Raw genomic sequence first — 21,629 nt, forward strand, 5'->3', positions numbered from 1 at the left:
GATAAAATTATATCATCTTAATAAAAAATAATCTAAATCATTTTGCACGGTCCTTTGTGATGTTCTGTTAAACCATTTTTATTTCCAATAAAACGATAGAGCGCACACCAAAACTGCAAATGGATTTCCCGCCTTGGTACAACTTTTCTTCTCTAAATAGCATACATTGACAATGTTATGTAGATATGAAATTGTTACAGCGAGGTTATTTCTGGTCGTGTGACTGTAACACCCCTTTTATATAATTGGGATAAAATTTATTGCGACGATAAGCATTTACTTACTTCATAAAAATAATCTTTACAAAATTCCCGTAGACATTTCGTGTCGTTAATTACGACGCAGCGTATACGTATTTCTGAGCTTGAAGTTGTGATAAATGTCATGATACGAAAACGAATGTTTTTATTCTGCTTATTAATTAACTTATGAACTTAACTTCCTGCGCCGTTTTACCAAACCAGAGACGTATATATCACATGTGATATATACGTCTCTGACCAGACTAATACGAAGTTCAAATCGGCGATATTACTCTATCACTTTCTTTGAAGACGCACAATCGACGTAGCGGCCAGGTTTGTCACCAACAAATAAAGACTCACTAGAATTGTTGGTGACAAGGAGACTATTGTACACGTTGTCCGGAGAGGTCCTTTGATAATGTAGCTAGCCTACGTCTATCGATCTTAGAATAACTTGGAACAACCATGGTTGATACTTACAGAGTTAACTCCCTTAACAAAGACCTCTTCTGCGTTGGAGAACTCGCGCCATCTTACAAAATCTGTTTACGACGACGAACAACTGCAGCTGCACTTCGGCAAAAATGAGCAAGGCTAAGGATGCCCAAGGTTACTCTATATTGAACGTTAACCATTTTTACCTGTGATGTAGCATATCGAGATTTCCTTCATTTACACCAGTACTAGTCTATCACTGTTACCACGGACTTAAGATAGATATGTCTGTGTTGTGACACTACACTCTCGTATTAGGCCTATGTAATACGAACCTGTAAATTGTCTGACCCCCTTTCACCTGATAGCTTTAAAATAGGAATGTAGAGGGTAATATGACAGGCGCTTTTTAGCTTTTAACAGTCGGTACAATAACTTCAGATGTTTTTGGCGTGGGGCTCATAGTGTAGTGTCAGTGACGTATATAATAATGTGTTATATACGTCTCTGGTAGTGTGTAATTTGTCAGCTGTTAATCTGCAGCGTTTAGGTATATTTAGACCACGAACGTAGAATAGAATCTTTTTTAAGTCCGTGTTTAGACCTGGCCAGTGCTCGAACACTAACCAAGTCTGAATCTGAGTACTTGTCAACGGTTTACTAGTGTATGAAGTTATGAACTCATGAACATTTTCAGCTTTATTAGAATCAGAAAGTGTTGTTGTCTTATCGGCAGTTGGTCAAACAATGTTGGGCGCCCAAGATCCTTCTGGGATCTCTTGTTCAGATGCTTATCAGGGAAGTCCGTGTTTAGACCTGGCCAGTGCTCGAACACTAACCAAGTCTGAATCTGAGTACTTGTCAACGGTTTACTAGTGTATGAAGTTATGAACTCATGAACATTTTCAGCTTTATTAGAATCAGAAAGTGTTGTTGTATTATCGGCAGTTGGTCAAACAATGTTGGGCGCCCAAGATCCTTCTGGGATCTCTTGTTCAGATGCTTATCAGGGAAGACACTTCAATTGATGCGGTCATTGTGCAAAATATTACATGTTATATGTCATATGCAATAGTCATGCCCCCATCCTTGAAACAAAGTCAGCGGGTGGTAAACTGAAATCACCTTTTCTGTTTGTCCATCCTTCCATCTGCCTGTAAACAAACTTTGTACAGCTATGCATTCACTCCATTTACAACAGATTTTTTTTTTGAAGATTTTGAGGGAATAGCCAGTACAATAAGAAGAGCCCCTCAAGTGACTTTGTATTTTCCCCCTTTTTCAGAGAGTTATCCTTTTTATACAAAAAAAGATTAATGCAATTTTGTTCATGCTAGGAATCTGCTCAATTATAACAGATCATTTTAAAATTTTGTGTGAATGACCGGTACAATATGGAAATATGCCCACTGAAATGACTCCCTTTTCAGCGATCTATCCGCCCTTTAATATAAAAACACAATTTTGAGAATTAGCTGTTTTACAAGCATCCAAATGACACTTGAAGTTTGGTTCACAATTTGTTGTTTATTTGCACTTGTTTTTTTTTAATGTTGGTTACCATGGGAACTAGTAACTTTAAACAGGTTTTACTTTAAATGACCATTATACTCCATGGTCATTCAACATATTTTATTATTTGACTATGGTCAAATGTTATAACTTATTAAATCCTGTAGCAGGATACATTAGGTGTTTCAGAAACAGTAACTATAGCAACACAGTCCTGACTTGTTTTCATGGATTGTGACCAAAGTTTATAAATAGAGGTCAGGATAGAATTACCATCAGTAGCATAGAGGTCATTTATTTTTTAGTCCCAGGTCTGGTGGATGAATCAAAGAGAATATGTTTTTATTCTTTATATTATATTGTAGCTATGTAGCTGGTATTTACAAAGGATTTATATACATATTGTATACAACTATTTAGATAAACTTTTAACTTTTTGTAGCTGTGAAGGCAGTATTAGATTATCTTAATAGACAGAACAGACCATACAGTGCTATAGACATAGTCAACAACCTTCACAAAGAATTTGGCAAAACAGTGAGTATTTTAATTTTCTTAATGTGAATGATAGAGTTATTTCCCCTCTTACATTTTAACATTTAATACATGTAATGAATACACATTTTCCTTTGTTAGGACAAAATTTTTTAACCCATTTCTGTCAAATTAAGGATATTCATATCTGATATCTATGACACTTGCAACATAAACATGTTTAAATGCGTAAGTACTAAGTACATGTAGATTATGACCAGTATATCATTTCGTTGGAAATCAGTATTGGGGTTTCCTATTGAATTTTTGTCTTTTGAACTATTTTCATAAATATGAATGTGAATGAAATTTGCTACTGTTTCTATCCAGGCTGTAGTGAAGGCATGTGAGGGGTTGACAGAGGCTGGGAAAATCAAAGAAAAAGTTTATGGCAAACAGAAAGTCTATGTAGCGGATCAGGTACCGTACAAACACAACACTGTGATATAACAACAGCTAGTGTTAACAGTGTTTTAGTTCATACTCTACCATGTTTTTCTAAACCAGCAACCTAAGGAATCCATACAAGAGATGAAATATAAAAATATTAGATGCAGACAAGCAAATTTAGAATTAACAATGTATTGAAATGTGAGGATCTAAATTCCAAGGAAGAGGGAAAAGTTTACTATAATTTAAAAAGGATAATTGCATTTTTGAACATAATTTGTTTATTTTTAATTGGAAATAGTTCAAACCTAGTAAGAATTATTTGCTTAAAATGGCAATTTAATGAGATGCACATATTGACCTTGACCGACTCCAAGGGGCTGTTGGGCGGGCCAAAAATGTGGCAAATTGTCTGAAATTTCAAAAATCTTCTTCTCAAATCCCAGGTATGATAGAGTCAAGCACTCTTCATGGATGGTTAAGGCCTCCAGATACTTTACCAAAATTGTAAAACTTAAAAATGTCATGACCCCAGGGTCTCACATTTCCCCTTGGAGAGGGGGTAAAATTTACTATCTTTTTTATATAGGAACATTACATTTTTGAGCATAATTTGTTTATTTATCTTTCAGAATTGGTTCAAACTTGGTTGGAATTTTTTTTATTAGTATAAGCTGACAGTTTGATGAGATGCACATTTTGACCTTGACTGACCTGAGAGGGGCCAAAAAAGGGTCAAATTGACTGAAATTACAAAGACGTTTTACTATTCCTGGATGGAAGATTTTGAACAGAGAAATTCAAATCTTGAGTGCAATTACTTTTAATTCAAACTTGGTTAGGACAGCAGTTATTGTATACACAATTTACATTTGCATTATGTGTACAATATAGTTATGTTACTTTTTTTAACAAAATCATTTCTATGACGTGTTACAAGAAGCATTGTGACTCAGGTGACTCTTAAGGCCCTTGGGCCTCTTGTTTATACATGTACACTTAGTGTATGTATATTGATTGTAAGCAATAACTGGATTTCTATCTGTTGTTTATATAGGCACAGTTCCCTGATGTTGATGATGGGGAAATCAAAGAGATGGATGCACAGATATCCCAGTTGTCTGACTTGACCAAGGTGCGGGGTGATGAAGTGCGCAGACTGGACAGCGGTCAGTTTAAGCTACTTGTACTGTCTGTACTATCTGACTTTGTTAACCACTGAAAGTAAAATGTCTTGAATTTAATAGTTCACTGCCTAGAAAACAAATCATTCCAGCATTTTTCATAATTTCTTTTCTTTTTTTGAATTCTGTCATTTTGATTTCTTTCATGAATTCTGTTTTTTGTCATATCATCTTTGATATTTAGATTGATATTTCTGAACTTGTAGTTCACATCAGATACTGTAAGTGTACATATTGAGTGATAATGTTATTTTAGCTCTTTTTGATGGAAAACATTGCACAGAAAAATGATTGATCTAACCCTAGTTTCTGCATGTTGTTTATATAGTAGTCATGGCCTTTTTTCACTATGCGGAAAAAACATTTGTGGCAAAATTTGATTGAACTGAAAATATGTTTACAGTATACTGAATATCATACATTCATCATACAGAATTGAAAAGCCTAAATAACGCCATATCAACTGAAGAAGCTAAAAAGCAGCTTGCAGAACTTGATAAAGAGGTAATTATCAAAACACGTTCAATTCAAATATACATGTATACTTAAGAGAGGAAAATGAAAACAAGAAACAAAAAAGGAAATGTTTACGCTGAAATTTTAAAGAGGCTCACAATTTTTAGTTTTTCAACAAAATGCTTTTTTTTTATTGGCATTTGATTCAGTGGATAAATATTATTCATGATATCCATGTCAATTTTTTGATTATCACTTGGTTGACATATCATTTTGTAGGCTAAAATTGATTCCCACAAACTCAAGGAAAATAAAACACACACGAAAAATAATGATTTTATAGTATAGTGATATTTCTAGTTTTCTGTGGGAATAACGTATTTGGGTACAGACAAAACGAAAAAGTGTTGATGTTTTTTAAAAGGAGACATGTTTGTAAAACTACAAACAATGTATAAGAACACAGACTCAGAATTTATGTCATCATGTCTAACAGAACATGTGTGATGATTAAAGACTGAAAAACAAAGAACATTATTCTGGTCTTTCCCCAAATTGAGGGCATGCATTGTACCAAGAAGGAATGAACAATAAGGAGGAATATGAAACTTAAGTAAAACAGATAGATTTCAATGGCATGTATCTCTATGGCATTTATATTTTACCAAATTGGATGAAATGATGTTGATTGTTTATTTGTCATGGACAACCTTTTTTTTTTTAGTGCACAGCTTGTAAACAGAAGTTGATCAAGTTAAAGGAAGGCGGACATACCATCACCCCTGAAGAAAAAGATCGGGTAAAGAAACAGAGAAATTTTATTACCGTTATTTAATAATAAGATCATAACTATCACTCTCAAACTGGTGTAAATTACTAATTGTTATCTCTGAAACTATTACTCTATTTTTTTCATTCTAGAATAGTTGACCTTAACGTAGATGACACTACATTGTCCAAAATATCTTAGGACAGTTCCAGTAAAACATCACTCAAAGACTCCAAAATAAGTCACAATCTGTTCTAAGCAAATTATTGATGAATTTCTAAGGTTGGCACCTCCCAAAAAAACTGGAGGCATGGGGAAGTATGGAAAATAAAGTTCGCTGTTGTAGCCCTCAGACACCTTTTTATAGTTTAAAAGTCTTTGATAAACTGATCTCAGAGCAACACTAGGGTAAGAATTGTGTACTTCTGAACAATGTTGTATACTGATCTCTTTACAGATTTACAATTCTCGAAAAGTATTTGTGAAGGAATGGAGAAAAAGGAAAAGAATGGTAAGATGTTGTAATAACAGTAGATCTGTGAAAATGATTAATAAGGCATTGATAATGGATTTCTGTCTTTTTTTATTGATGAAATTGAGTTTGTTAGACTTGTAGCCATTGCTTATCTACAAATATATTTCTTGTGCATAAGATGTATGCTACCTATTGCTGGATTTTCTATATTTCCAATCTGTCGAGTGTCTTGTCTGATCTCTGTTGTGTGTCTTGTCTGATCTCTGTCGAGTGTCTTGTCTGATCTCTGTCGTGTGTCTTGTCTGATCTCTGTCGTGTGTCTTATCTGTTTGGCACCTTTGGACAACAACTAGCATCAAGAGATGTCATAATTGAAATGATGTTATTTTGCATTGTTGTCTCGCATGTGATGCAATCACGAAGGAATACCTAGCCGTTACCTATCTGGCAGCATCAGCATTTATATTAAACTTTGAAAGTTGTAAGCAAATACATACGTAAGAACATTTTAGTACATGCTTAGTTTTATTACGATCTTAACTCATAGTTAACTGTTAATTAATTGTACCATGTATAAGTTTTGCATTCATCTGCACATTAATCTTCATTTCTCTCTTAATACATAGGTCATCATAACGAAACCTGAAATATATTTATATCACTATCCCAGTACACACTTCTTATTCTGATTTTCACCTACAATTTACTGTTTATTGGTCTTTGTTAATAAATTATGGCATGTTAAAATTATCTGTTTAGCTCAGAGTTGAACTTCATAACTCTGCAAGTATTTGAGAAAAACCAAATCTGAAATGTACATATATTGATGTATGGCCATCCCAACCCATATCTCAGATTCTAAATTTCAACTATAGTTAACGGTTAATTAGATTTTGTTATCAATTATGCCATGTTAATGCTTTCTGTTTAGCCTTACAATGAGCTTAATATTCTTTCTATATAAACTTCTTTATATGTTAAAATTTTAAGTGTAATTCTGGTCTCTCTGATGTATGACCAGAAAGGGAGGTTATGTCACTGAATTGAAGATATTGGAAATTAAACTAGCTAAGATACTTTTTTTCAGGTTGAACAAAATTATGTACAAGGAATAGAACTAGCAGTGAAGGAGAATTTGTTACAAAAATATCAGTCCTTAACCAAGATAAATCAATCTTGAATACATAATGGTAACAGTTACTTTTAATACTGGTCTTTGACAATAAACTGCAGCTTAGTAATAAATGTACATAAAAAAAATTTGAATGATTGTTATAATTGATGACTAATTTGACCTGTGATATTCATCAAACTTGATTTTCTTAAGGAAAATTCATATCTTCCCTTTTTGATTTTATTTTGCAAGTCTTTCTTTATAACGTTTGTCATAAATTGCATCAGAGAATTCAATTTTCAAAACAAGTTTCGTGAAACTTTCAGTGAAATGAAAACAAATTTAAGATACTTTTTATTGCATAACTTAAAAAAGACAAATGTTTTAATTTATGGTGTAAGGTCATTGTCTGTATAATTATATCACCATAAATTTCTGACTGATGCAGTCAGAGAAAAGCACTTCAGGGTATATTATACTCGTGACGTATACAGAAATATTATACAGACAAATTCACAGTATAGCAGGCCGGCAGATTATGTGATAAATGAACCTTGTTTATTTGGCAGGCAAACGACATTCTCAATGCTATTTTGGAGGGCTATCCGAAAACAAAGAAACAGCTTTATGTGAGTTAACCTCCTAGATGTTGTATCTGTTCATTTACTGAAACAGTAGAAGTTATAATACCTCCTCAGTGAAAGAACTGGAGGGGTATACTGTAATACTGTAACCACCCTATCTAGAGGTTTTAATGGTCTGTAATATGTTGTCATGAACCAATTTCAATTCAAACAATACAGAAATATGATGGATGATATGTAGATGTGAAGATTCAAGGTGTGTGGTTCAACGTCTCTTACCTGTGTCTGATTGTGTTTCTCTGAAAGCTGAGAAACAGATGATGTTGTCTTGGTTGTTTCCTTGAGCACGATTTTTTACCTAAATTCTGTGGATGGTATGATGCAGGCCTTGCACGTGTTCAGTGAGGTAGCCACAAGCTTCAGTATGACCCTGGCTGTTCATGGGACAATAACACCAACAAAGAAGTTTCTATTAAGTAGTCAAATAGATATTGCCTGATAATAGGTGATTCACTGTCAAATCAGTATATAGTTGTTCTCTCAAGGGTGGTGATGATTCCATAATGGATGGTCGATGTACATTGTGTGGCTATTTTTATTTTTGGATGAGGAAGGGGAGTTGGTCAGTATGACTTTGGGAGTTGCGATAAATTTCAGCCATCCTAGTGATAGTTTTACACATAGATATATATGGTAATGTTTCATTGTCACTTTTTACACTATTCATATAATAAAAGTTTTGAAAATTTTGTGTAAAAAACCAGTAGTTATACTACTGGGGTATGTGTACTGGGGTATGTCATGTTATATGTAGTCTGTTTAAGTTTTATTAGATAAAGAACAATTTTAGTCTATTTACTGTCAAACTTATCTTTAGATTTTAATCGGTTGAACTCTGATCTAAGATCCCACTGCATAATTACATCATATCTACCTGATGGGAACGGAGAGAACACCATGACAGTATGCTACAATGAATAACATGGAAAAGGAGATCAGCTTTTAACAGTTCATTTGAAAATTCAAAGATTTTATAATTTTAATGAAAACATTTTGACATAGTCACCAACCTCTAGGCATCTTAATCTGGTCAAAGTCCTTCATAATCAAGAGTGAAAGGGATACATTAAAAGATCATCAAGGAAAAAGACTTTTTTAAACAGATCTCTTGTACATTTATCACACTTACTTGTATTTAGATGATGGCCTTTTTTATGTTTGTATTGCATAGTTATCACATTTGCTTATATTTTAATCATGGTCCATTGATGTTTGTATTGCATAGTTATCACATTTGCTTATATTTTAATCATGGTTCATTGGATGTTTGTATTGTATAGTTTTCATATTTGCTTGTATTTAAATTATGATCTATTTTATGTTTGAACAATGTTTTGTTGGTTCAATACATTTATTCCATAATTAATTTTGAAAATTTTTAACATTTCTATTACTTTTTCTTATTTGAGCATGTCACGGTATGGCCATGAGAATGTAAACCTGTCAAAATTAGGTGAGATGTAGACAATGTATGAATTTGATATGCTTGTTTAAATATTCAAGTTAGAAGTATGCAGTCTGTTTCAACTTTCCGTATTGTACATACTACACATACTGTTCTTGGACTTTCCGAGTCCAGTGTAATACAAATACTTGGCCTTAACATTTTTTTCATTGTATTTCATACCATCTTTTTCCCCATTTACAGGAAGATATTGGTGTTGAGACAGATGAAGAGTACAAAGTTTCTCCGCCAGAAGTATGAAAACTGTTAAGACTTTATATTAGGCCTTGTTAGGTTTACCTCAACCTGTATGGGTAGGCAGGTAAATATATCCTGAATCAGGAAGGACATAGCTGAAACCTCCTGAAAAGAGGAACAGTGTATGTTATAAAACTGTTATGAATTAAACATTAAACATAGGAGATAAATAGATATTGTGGTACATGTAGAAGCACTGTTTATTACACAAAGATGAATAACTAAGATATATCAAACCATCCATCAAAGTTCTATATACGTGTGAGCACAACAAAAAGTAATGTAAATTATGATGATTTATGAAAATTGTCGTTGAAAAATGACATTTGATCTGAAGATGTTTTGGATAGGCACAGACCTCAGTATAGGAAATTATGAAACATATAAGTACTTAATACCTATTTCTGCAAGTATCCGTACATTGTGAACATGTATTTGAGAAAAATGAAATGAAGTGCTTCAGATGTCCACTAATACCATGTTTCTTTCTGATGTGCTTCATTTCGGCCAAAAGAAAATGTTGTGGGTAGAATATGATTAGAGAAGATGGGCTTCACCATTGGCATGTTCATTTGGACTGCTCTTTATTAAGTTGACGTCACAGTGAACATTTGACTTGTGATATTACAGTTATATCGTAGTCGATGTTCGTAACACTGGTATCACAATCTATTCGCTGCAGAAGGTTTATATTATACTGACATAGAAATACATAATGTATTATAGTAACCACATGTAACAATTCCCATTAAACACGTTTTAACACCTGTTAAGATTTCTGACCAACTACTGATTTCAAATGCCTGTTTGGAAAACAGATTTTAAGTCAGAAATTGCTAAAAAAAAACTCCCCCACCCTTTACACACACACACACACACACACACACACACACACACACACACACACACACACACACACACAGCCTAACCCTAACTTCTCAAAGTTCACTTTATTCATAATTATGACTGTGGAGTCTTTTTCTGAGTCATTCTCCATAGTATCAGCCATTCCATTGTAGATAACACCACTGTGTCAGTCTGGCTAAGTTGCAGGCTGTGTTAATCAATGAAGTCAATGAAGCCACTTTGCAGATGGTTTGAAAGCTTAGAAACAATATCACCAATATTTTGAATTCATCAGATTAGTGATTTCAGTTTTCCTGCTTGCTGTTTCTGATGCCCTAGGGGTGTTTATTTTCAGTTGTTAAAATTAGGCCCATTGGCCAATAAATGTTGCCAGACCCAAAATCAAAATTGCACGATGAATCTTTCAGCAAGATTTTAACTGGCATCCCAACATATAAAATTGTCTACCTATAGAAGCTAGAATATATATGTTGTATTTTAGAGTGTTACAAATTTACGTGTTAAAATCGCTTGCAACACAAAACTTTCAGCATAGAAAAAACAAAGCGCACTTTGTTGTCTTGATATTAATGTTAATATATTTAGCCATTACTTTAACCACAAAAATCTATTGACTTTAATTTATAAAGGGATTTTACTCATGAATCTCTCTTTTTTCCAATATATTTTATAAATAAATCATCTTCTTCCACATTTATTCACATAATGGTTGCATGTTTGGTATATTGTTGTCTGTAAAATTTAGATTTTGTCTTAGATTTTTTGTTGTTGTCATTTGTAATGACTTTTCTCAAAGCGAGTGAGTGATACAGGCCAGATCGGCCACTTGTTCTTAATAATCGCATCAAGAAATGATCTAAGTGATTACGCAGATTGCCAAATTCAATTGTTTGACCATGTGGATTGCAGCATACTGATGTGGGTAACATGAACACTCAAGGAACGTATCCAAGAATGTTGTGTAGTTCTACATGAGCAAATCTATTAAATGATGCAACTTGAACTGAGACTTGTACAATGTGTTTTATGAATCGAACCGATAAGAGAAGACCAACACATGTGGCAGCCACAAAGATTGGCTCCAAGCAGAGTTATTAGTCGAAACCAGGTCATTTTTGGATGACAGTTAAATATACACATAAACAACAGACACGGCAACTTTGGCCGTTATATTTACTGATAAACCATACGACACGAAGTGTAGCTAGATTAGGCAGAGTTCTTGGACGTTGCAAAGTATGGCCCTGTCCCCGTAGCCTGCAAAGAAATTTAAATATGTATAGTGATGTTTAATCTTTCTCAAGTGTTCAAAAGTTTCGAACACAAAGAAAAACTCATTTAAAACGAAATTTGCTATTTATATTTATTGGATAGATGAATATACATTTACGGACAAGTTTATTGTTCGATATGACAGAGTCGTCTACATAAATTAGATGTGACTGTTGGAATTAAATAAAGATAAATATGTAACTTCTAGTTCCATGTCCATTATTTTACCCATCATACAAATGACACTGCAATGTCCAATATCAGCTGTATGTTTTTATCACGAGTATTGATTCGCTGAATATACACTTAATTTATGGATGATATATCAAAATGAAAAAGAACTTTTGAAATAAATTATTTCTATTACGGTAAAATGTCAATGCATCATTCAGGAAATACAAAATATTGCAATTCCGGTAAATGTTGTGGGACAGATCAAATACGGGATCAAGGACACTTCGTACATTCACTTGATTATTACCAATGTACTGGATATTCTTGAAGCATCATTGCTGTTTGATACAGACGATGTATGATCATCTCTTTTGTATTTTTAATACAAGTATTACCGATTTTCATGACACAAGGAATTAGTGGAATTTTGTGTGAAACTGATAACTCACGTGTGTATTTGGGCATAAGTACGGTTCATTAATGTACCATGCTTCATCCTTCCTGGAAATAGGTTCCAACTAAAAAAGATAATGTAGAATGCCATTGTTATTACAAAGGGTTTACCTAATTCAACTCAATGAAATATCGACCACCGAGAAGGTTTCAAAGGAAAATACAATAGAACAACATGTACTGAGCATTTATAATTAAATGACAGGCAAAAACCATTACAGGCTTCGAATATATGCCTTAAGAAAGCGAACGATTAGAAAGAAGAACGAAAGGTACATATATGAGCACTTTATTATATGATTTAATTGTCCTCTGAAACAATCAAATGATAGTTTTATCAAGAACAGTTGTGATGACGTTGTTGGCAAATATAATAGTTGCCGTGGAAATATTGACCGCGTCCATTATCGAAAACTGCGCAGCACAGGATCACAGGGAAACACAAATAAATACAGAATTGTTATTCCAACTAATGTCAGTTCTATCATGTTCTTAATAATAGCAACGAAACATTCCAGAATAGCCATCTGTACCTATAACGGCATCAGGGTCATGATAACCAACCTTCATCGTTTTAAAGATGAAGGTGAGTAAATCTAAGAAATATCAACGGGCCAGATGTTTACCGTCAGATAACTATAAGGATAGCTGCTTATGGAGACAAAGAGCTTCAACTGGAAATATGGACAGATATAACGGGGATATATGGAGGACGGTTGGCGGCAATATGTGGAAAAGTTCGCACAACACATGTCCTGCGCTGTAAGTAATATGAAACACTACAACAAAGTTCTAAACCTTTCTGTATTCAAGAATGGTCTTCGAATAACATTCGTTACACGTATAATTATCGATTCCAATGCAATGAACATGCATCCAATGGCTTATATTAAAGACTTGAGTTAAGTAATTGAGTCAATGCTAAAATATTTCTTGAAAAGTAAGACAGTTCTCACCAGGTTGTTCCAAAGGGAATGTGCCGCGGCGTATTGTCCCTTCTCACTAAAATGGAAACAGTCGGGCGAGAAGTAGGAAAGGTCCGGTGAACTGGTTCCTTGCTGAAACAGGTGAATCACATACACTTGAAAACCGACATGAAAATCATGGATCCCCTACGTCATATAAACAAACACGTTTTATAACGGGTCAGCTTTTGGTTTCATGTGGTTAGTTATAGCAATGCACTCAGAAATATGTTTAAATCGATTCACATCCCCGATATATTTGATGCATGAAGTGTGTTACTGTTATAATAAATTGTGTGACGGGACAGTGTACCCATCATGAATGCAAGAATGTAGTTTTGCATAAAAAGTAGGGCTATTATTGTTTTAAAATTTTATGGTTATCTCAAAGGGTTACGATGAAAAGGTATAAATGTTTTGTTTGCATTCCCAGGAATAAGTACTATCAGGAAATGATGCATGAATATATTACAACTTTGAACTCTATCATTTGAAAACTGCTCCTGAATTCCACCAATCATTCAACAAAGGTTGCAAAGATTGCACGTACTTCTGGAAAAATACTACACAAGAGACACAATTGGAGGCATTGCACAAGAGACACATTAGGAGGCATTGCACAAGAGATACATAAGGAGTATAAAAGACCCATTATGAGGCATTGTATAAGAGACATATTAGGAGTATGAAAGACCCATTATGAGGCATTGTATAAAAGACCCATTATGAGGCATCGTATAAGAGACGCATTAAGATGCATTGTATAAAAGACCCATTATGAGGCATCGTATAAGAGACATATTAGGAGTATGAAAGACCCATTATGAGGCATTGTATAAAAGACCCATTATGAGGCATCGTATAAGAGACATATTAGGAGTATAAAAGACCCATTATGAGGCATTGTATAAGAGACATATTAGGAGTATGAAAGACCCATTATGAGGCAGTGTATAAGAGACATATTAGGAGTATGAAAGACCCATTATGAGGCAGTGTATAAAAGACCCATTATGAGGCATCGTATAAGAGACATATTAGGAGTATGAAAGACCCATTATGAGGCAGTGTATAAAAGACCCATTATGAGGCATCGTATAAGAGACGCATTAAGATGCATTTCACAAGAGATAAATTATGAGGCATTGCATAAAAGAGCCATTATGAGGCATCGTATAAGAGATACATTAGGAGTATAAAAGACCCATTATAAGGCATTGTATAAAAGATCTATTATGAGGCATCGTATAAGAGACACCAGGAAGCATTGTACAAGGGACACGAGGAAGCCTCCTTTTCCGTGTTGATTCATCTTGGTGATGTAAACACAAATATCTTTGATGAGACAATAAAATGCATTGAATTATTCTCTCGTGCCTACTGTTTCTTACCTCATTTGGTGGTACAGTGGTCCTAAAGAATGGCTGGAGCACCACAGTAAAGTCGTCTCGAGTATTGTATCGCTCACTTGCGACCAAAACCTCGGTTTCGAACTGATAGTCAAGTGCCGCCTGACGGACTTCTGCTACGGCTGCTGGATCCTTGCCACACTGACATGCATAGCTGCATACATGCAATACATTTCAACATTTGCATAAATAACACGTCTAGAACATCTAAGTTTGTCAGTTAGACAATGCCTTGCTACCAAAAGAGTCATCCAGACGGAAAACAAGTAAGTAAATGTTTATATAGGTAGCCTTCATGTGACGTTGACAATTGACGTCTTTGACAATGGGCGTTGTTTGATAATACTTATCAAGTTTCTTATTTCAATCACAATTCAGGTTAAGTTACCTCGTTACAAAGGAGCAGAAGAAACCGTGACTGAGAGCAGCAACCGGAGTGACGTCAAATATCTCCACTAGATTGACGAATGTGCGGGGCAGCTCAGCGTGTAAAATATCCAGCGCAGTTTTGATGTTATTTATGTAGTTATCGGCACTGTATCGGGCCTGTAAAATGGTAATAAATGTATTCACTGAGACAGGGTAAAGGTAACATTAACCTCGACTAGTAAAAAATGACATGCAAAGTCTTAATTATAAAGTTATCTTTTTCCCCAGGATAGTTTCTTCGGGTTGAAAACAATATCAAATAGTTCTTACATCACAACTTGTTAGAATGACGTATAACGTTTGATAACTAGACTGTCAAATTCATAAGACGAATGACCAGTGTAAAGCGTATTTGCACGGAGGTATACAGTGTGCGAAAAGGTAATAAATTCACAGGAATTTTTGACTGAAGTATAATATTCTGTTCACTAAAAAAGGAAGTATCAACTTCAGGATATCCTAGTTGGCTATTCGGAGAGCGAACAAACAACTTGAGGAAAGAAAAGACAAAGTGAAGTAATTATTAAGTAAAAGAATAGAAATAAAAAGACATTTCTATATAAAAAGATTATCGGAAACGTTCAGAAAATATACCACGGCCATAGCTTTGCAACAGCCATGAAACCTCACAAGATGCTCCGTACTATATAGCGACGAGGGGGCACATAAACCCGCGCATGTACACTACCAAGAGGAAAGAAGCTCTTATAACACAACCAGTAAAATATGTGAGTGTGACGTTTCGAGGACTACACGGCCAGCTTCCTCAGACAAAGGACCTGACAATGGCTGACAAGATATCTGATGAAGACCGTGCATTCATCCAAACTTTACATTCAATTCTTCTATTGGTTTTGTAAGAACTTCTTTTCTACTGACATTTCCGACCAGAAGAAAATGTTAGAAATGTCCACAACCACGTTTTAAGCAAAGTGTAGCCTATCTGTCTTCATGGGATAGAGTATTATTATCATCATCTTTTGTACATATGGAAAATCACAAATTCGACCTTTTTTTCAATTTAATCGTAGATCAATCTCGAAAAAAAAACAGAAATGTCAATAATCCTGTTTCTTTCTGCAATATGAATGGACGTGTTTGATGGATGCTAGTTGGTTTTTCTGTTGGTTTCGGTGTTGTATTACTTATTCTCATTTGAAAAGGTGACATTACTTACATGACCAAGGTTTAAAAGGTAAGTTTTTATTGAATTTAAGATTATGATTATGTTGACATGTTTCTTTTTAAAATATTGGTCAATGTTGGGTACCATGTTCTCGTACACCTATTGTAACCCTAGTAACCATCACCTACCATGACACTACAGTCTCGAAATCAATCTATTCTTCATATGTAGAAGACTTACGTGGTCGTTACAGTAATCACATAGATCGTTTCCACCAATAAACAATGTCACCATTTTCCAGTCGTTAAGGAAACTAACACCAGGCATAGATTTAATTCTTTCGATCAACATCCGTGCTTGATCAGGCATGTCGCTGTGATCATAGAAAATCGGCACAAGTCAATATAAGCTTGTTAGTTTGAATAGTAATAATAGCAAAAGCGTCCACGCATCATCATCAAGAGCATATGCAGTAAAACGAAGCAGCTGGCTTGGCATATCAGCCTGCTATGGAAAGGCATTTTGGCATGGCATGGGAAGATGTATTGGAAAATAACTATTGCCCTACCATAAGAAGGCATCTTCTTCAAAATATGCAAAATGACGTCGACATATCTCTCGTGGTGAACAAAGGTTTATGAATTGATATTCAAATGAGAAAAATCGAGGACGAATGATGGTATAACGAGGACAAATTAGGGTGCTTGGGGAAAAAACGAGGATAAATGCGGACAAATGATGATTAATGATAACAAGCGAGGGCAGCTGAAGACAAATAGGGACAAAGACAAATGAGAACAAACGAGGACATAAGATTGAGATGAACATCGTCTGAACTCATTCGTGTGTGGTAAATATACAAGCCTAGTTCAACTATAAAGAACATTACGGAAATGCATCAGTCTGATTATATTACCACGTAGATCATAAAAATCTTGTAAATAATTTAACCTGATAACGTCTTGAGAAAACGATTGATCATGTATTAAGAGTGAACAACGTTGAATGTTGCCTATACTTATTGTAATACATTACTAATAAAGACAATACTCAAATGGTTATTAGTCGTTTTTAATGAGTGAATTCTATATGAATATTACGGCGAGATGAGATGGTGCTTTCATCCTTCGGAACGAATGTGTCTCTGAAGCGATTAATTTCCCCACAATTAGCGTATCTACCGGAAAATATCGAAGTTTGTCTTTATAACATTGCGGAAATATACCAATATACCTATTCAAATGGTGAATACAACTGACTGAAAAGTAAATTAAGTAAAACGTTTGGAAAAATAAAACTTACTGTAGGTGAAAGAAATGATGATTAAAACAGACATAAAACTGACTAAGATGGCCATTTCGTAAAGTGTTTGGAAAAATCGAGGCATTTCCACAGTTAAATGAAGTGAAATTTAAGTCGTTGGACACTTCTCATTGTTTCTATCTGAAGTACCCTGCCTTCTGCTTATATGTATATATATGCTTAGATACATTAGCATGTAAAATTGTGCTTGAAAATTGTAACGGAAGATTTCGGGTGTGCGTTTGCTACATGAATAATGAAATCGTCGCTCAATAATGTTTTGATAAACCCTCTTGGAACATCCATTGTTAATAAGAGCGTAAAATCTTGCAACGTTTACAATATCATATGAATTTAGATGTTAAACAACAAGTCGCACGTGTTTGAAACACGCAGGTACCCCAGGTGTGATAATTAGATAATAATGTATTTAATGATGGCCACACCTTGGGTACGTCTAGGCTGTTCTTAATTTTAAAATGACCAAGACGTCAACGACCCGGATGGTCGGGTAGCGCTGCTTTAACGCACTCGACTTTCACCTAGATATCCGGGGTTCGATTCCCGGAACGAGTCTGAAAAGGTTGGCTTTATGGGCTACTCTTGTTTTCACCCAAAGTAAGATCCCTTGCGGGATTTCATTCGGTCCAACATGAGTGATTAAAATAATCTGGTGGCAAGGTCTCGCAGCAACCGTCTGATTCTTAAAAACCTACTGTATGCCTATGAGGAAGCAACAGGTGTTACAATATCGTATAAAAGGCCGAATAAGCATTGGTTACTGTGACGTATGTCCAGGGTCAGCCACATTGAGGTTAGCTCCAGCTCCATTTCTGTCTCCAAAATTCAGAGAGTAGCCCTTCAGGTTTGGGTTAAACTTTTTCAAGATGTCTGCAAATTGAAAAGAAAATAACAATTCAATGTTTCCTCTTAAGTTGAGGATGCTATTTTTAGAACTTAATTAACAGGTACAATACAACTGTATCCATAGCTACGTGTTTCAAAGACTTACCAATGTCTACATATGTATGTTGTCACAGTGATTGATAAAAATTATGCCTTTTATTTCTGGAGTTATTAATTACGTGAGATACCAACTGAAGTAATTTGTATTCAAAGTCCATTGTGACGGTCAGGTTTTTATGTGAACTTATATATATATATATATGTGAGGGTGTGTGTGTGTGTGTGTTTTTTTTTTTTTTTTTTTTGTCTTCTATTCATTTATTTTTATTGATGACCAAAAAATTGAGAGCCTAGCGTATTTATACACCCTTTTTCCGAAAAAGATACGTTTAGAATAAAGAATACAATTGATCGGGGTTGGAAAAATACTAAAATGTGGCTTTTGAATTTTCAGAATTCGAAATAGAGTTGTCGGATTATGTACATTATATATACATACATGTACAAAAATACACTACAACACACGATTAGGTTTAAACGACCGCATGCTATCATAATAGGAATCGGTCGTTTGAAAAGACACGATTAAGATATTAAATCGTGACTTTCTACCGAAATATCATTACTTACTGGGTAATGTGACTACGCCCTCGTCCAGTGATCCGTCACCACCGACACTGCAAATAAAACAGTATTAGTTATTGGGTGGTATAGAGAATCCTGAGCAGGCTTACTCCGTGTCGATTAGGAAATGTTTGAATTATCCCGCATCCTCTTTTCTAAACTACGCAGGATACCTCGCAATTACGAATCGTCAGGCAACAGTGCCGTTACCTTCATTAGAATCCTATACCACGTATGTTTAAGTCAGCCATAAAATTCCTAGCATCAAAATTATAACAAAAAGATCACTGAAAGTATTATTATGTTTTATAAAGAAGGTAGAGTTTTGTAGCCATTGCTTGAAGCCTATGTTACTACTTTAAACATGGTTGTCATGTCACCCATTGCTAAAGGTAAAGGTAGCTCGAGATTGGTTGGTCTCTCCATTGTCCTAATCTGCATACAAAAATTTCTTTAGCATTTTTAAGAAATACTTTACATTGTCAAAACGAAATCATTATAGGTGAATACGTTCAATCCAATTCGTGGTGAATAACGTTGATTTGGTTGAACGCATGCATGAAGAGCCGTCTTAGACTTTTCAAATGAGATATCAATAGTATTTTTTCGTTGACGTATTTGTTCAAGAGAGGTAACTCCAACGCATATATGTACCTCCATGACTTTCCTCGGTACTCGGTTAGTACTCCTACCCAACTGGAGGCAGATATTCCATTACCAGCCTGCACAAACATTAAAACATAGTTTCACACCTACATCTCAAGAAAACAATGTCATCTCTTGGGAAATTAGCTGAAATAGTATGTTTATTCAATAATTCCATACTATGGACAAATACGTCGTTATTTGTGGTTTTGGGAAAAATATCAATTTTCCATCGAGGTAATTCAGTTCGCATTTCCTTATATTTGATAAGAAAGAAGACAGGCATACAATATTTACCTCGACCTCTAGATTGACCTCTAGGTCGACCTCTAGATTGCTTTTTGAGATTTAATGATAACAGAAACAGAGATACATTTTTTTCTTTCTTTCCTTTTTTTAACTTTCTTTTGTCTATTTGGATAACGCAACTATCTGGTATTGAACTCAGACAGCTGGAGAACATTTTAAGCACTCGTAAAACGTGGCAAGTGTTTGGTCAGTATCGACGCCCTATAGAAGTATCAAAATATTTAAAAGCAAACAAACGAAACAAGAACAAACAAAAAATCAGACAAAAACAAAACAAAACTAAAATGTCAGTTAGTAGTACAATTATGTAAATCATCTTCTGATACTCAAGCTCCCCAACAATCATTAACTAACAACTTACTCTAGATTTTACTCATCTATTTACTTATTTATTTTGAATATATTTATTGACTGAGTTACCGGGTTTTAATAGATAAGTACAGTACAATATGTAGTTGTCATGTCAGGTGTGTTAACTTACCGTTAGAGAGTCCCCCATAGCCGCGACCACATTAATATCCCAGGGAGTCAACTTGTGGACTGATACGGAAACAAGACGGTATTAGAATCTATGGTTTACTTAATGTATAGTGGATTATAAATCAGTGACGTGTTAAGTGTAAGTATTTTACAACGATAAATACATAAGTACTAACGATAAATAAGTAGTTCGCTATATTATTGCCCAGTAATGGGAGGTTGACTGCCTACTGCGGCTTTACAATACACGTTTTACCATTAACTTCATTTAATGAGTTTACCGGAAGTTGGTGTGGTGTGAGAGGCCGGAAGTCCGATGTTGTGGCAGTTGAAGTCGTCATAGTATTGAGCCACCTCTCGTCTCTAAAAGAATATTTTCGTCAGTAAGTTATGATGTACATTTCCTGTAAATAACAACATCAACTTCCTATCAATATCTAAGTCTCCTTCCTGTCAATAACCATATTTGCACCCGAGACATATGGCTTACTTTTCTGACGTTACAGTCCTCGTCACAGCAATTCAGAAAAAAAATCATCAGGATCGGCGGTGACATTAATTTTCATGTCCCTGATAGGGATTAATCACCAAGATCTGTCACTCAAATCAATTCTTTGTCGCGGAAGCAAAATGAAAATGTCTGAATTCCTATGACGAGTACTGTAGGTACGATGTACTTGTATATGAAGCTACATGTAGTATTTACCAAGGTTACATGATAACACTGAAATCTGGAGAATAATTAATTTTCTTACTAATGAATGATACGTTTTTTTCATATTTTAACGAAAAAGTATCTTTGAGAAGAATTTCATATTTGCTTGCACGCGAAAACTTAACAATGTGGTGAAAGTTACAGTGTACATGCATATGTATTGGTCCGACGTTTTGTTAAAACATTTTGACGTACACAACTATATTTTTCTCTGCTTTATGACTAGCCCGGGTTTTTAAAGACAGTGAACTATTATCGTGAATCACGGAAGTATTTTTTTTTTTTCTTCTTCTTCTTTGTTTAATCTGTTAATTTGTCCAACATTACTTTGTCACTTTAACCACGTAAGCTTGTACAATAACAAAAATACATTTCTTTTCTTTCAATAATGGTTGACAGGTGGTGGATATCACTTAAAACTGTGATCTAATGTTCTACAGCGATGTTATCCATGAAATGAACTGAAGACAAGTTCTCTTAAAATCTTCTCTCG

General features: G+C 34.7%; 2 protein-coding genes across 3 annotated transcripts; one reads left to right on the plus strand and one right to left on the minus strand.

Moving 5' to 3' along the window:
* The first annotated feature begins 798 nt into the window (after nt 1-798).
* On the plus strand, nt 799-9,552 carry LOC132546635 (homologous-pairing protein 2 homolog). Of its 2 annotated transcripts, XM_060210357.1 has the most exons (9): nt 799-854; nt 2,635-2,729; nt 3,057-3,146; nt 4,174-4,285; nt 4,734-4,804; nt 5,481-5,555; nt 5,983-6,036; nt 7,684-7,743; nt 9,407-9,552. In XM_060210357.1, exons 1-9 carry the CDS (start codon nt 830-832, stop codon nt 9,461-9,463), a joined length of 639 nt encoding a protein of 212 aa, XP_060066340.1. In that variant the 5' UTR covers nt 799-829; the 3' UTR covers nt 9,464-9,552. The 2 variants fall into 2 exon arrangements, with proteins under 2 accessions (XP_060066340.1, XP_060066341.1); XM_060210358.1 differs by lacking the exon at nt 7,684-7,743.
* Nucleotides 9,553-11,536: 1,984 nt separating this feature from the next.
* On the minus strand, nt 11,537-20,485 carry LOC132546617 (phospholipase B1, membrane-associated-like; the record flags this gene model as incomplete). Its single annotated transcript, XM_060210339.1, has 10 exons — nt 11,537-11,584; nt 12,223-12,291; nt 13,183-13,284; nt 14,583-14,754; nt 14,989-15,146; nt 16,396-16,528; nt 18,240-18,348; nt 18,994-19,040; nt 19,642-19,709; nt 20,423-20,485. Coding segments are annotated over 10 exons (969 nt in total), but the record flags the coding sequence as incomplete, so codon positions are not given.
* Nucleotides 20,486-21,629: the final 1,144 nt, after the last annotated feature.

This window comes from Ylistrum balloti, unplaced genomic scaffold (assembly GCF_031769215.1).
Source record: "Ylistrum balloti isolate Yb309-2 unplaced genomic scaffold, AGI_CSIRO_Ybal_v1 Utg369898, whole genome shotgun sequence".
In the NCBI taxonomy this organism is placed as follows: Eukaryota; Metazoa; Mollusca; class Bivalvia; order Pectinida; family Pectinidae; genus Ylistrum; species Ylistrum balloti.

Excerpts from the sequence above, each read along its gene's own strand:
- LOC132546635 (XM_060210357.1), top strand. The coding sequence starts at position 830 with ATGAGCAAGGCTAAGGATGCCCAAG. Across the intron at positions 4,286-4,733 it reads AGTGCGCAGACTGGACAGCG|AATTGAAAAGCCTAAATAAC; the intron begins GTCAGTTTAAGC and ends TTCATCATACAG. Across the intron at positions 4,805-5,480 it reads TTGCAGAACTTGATAAAGAG|TGCACAGCTTGTAAACAGAA; the intron begins GTAATTATCAAA and ends TTTTTTTTTTAG.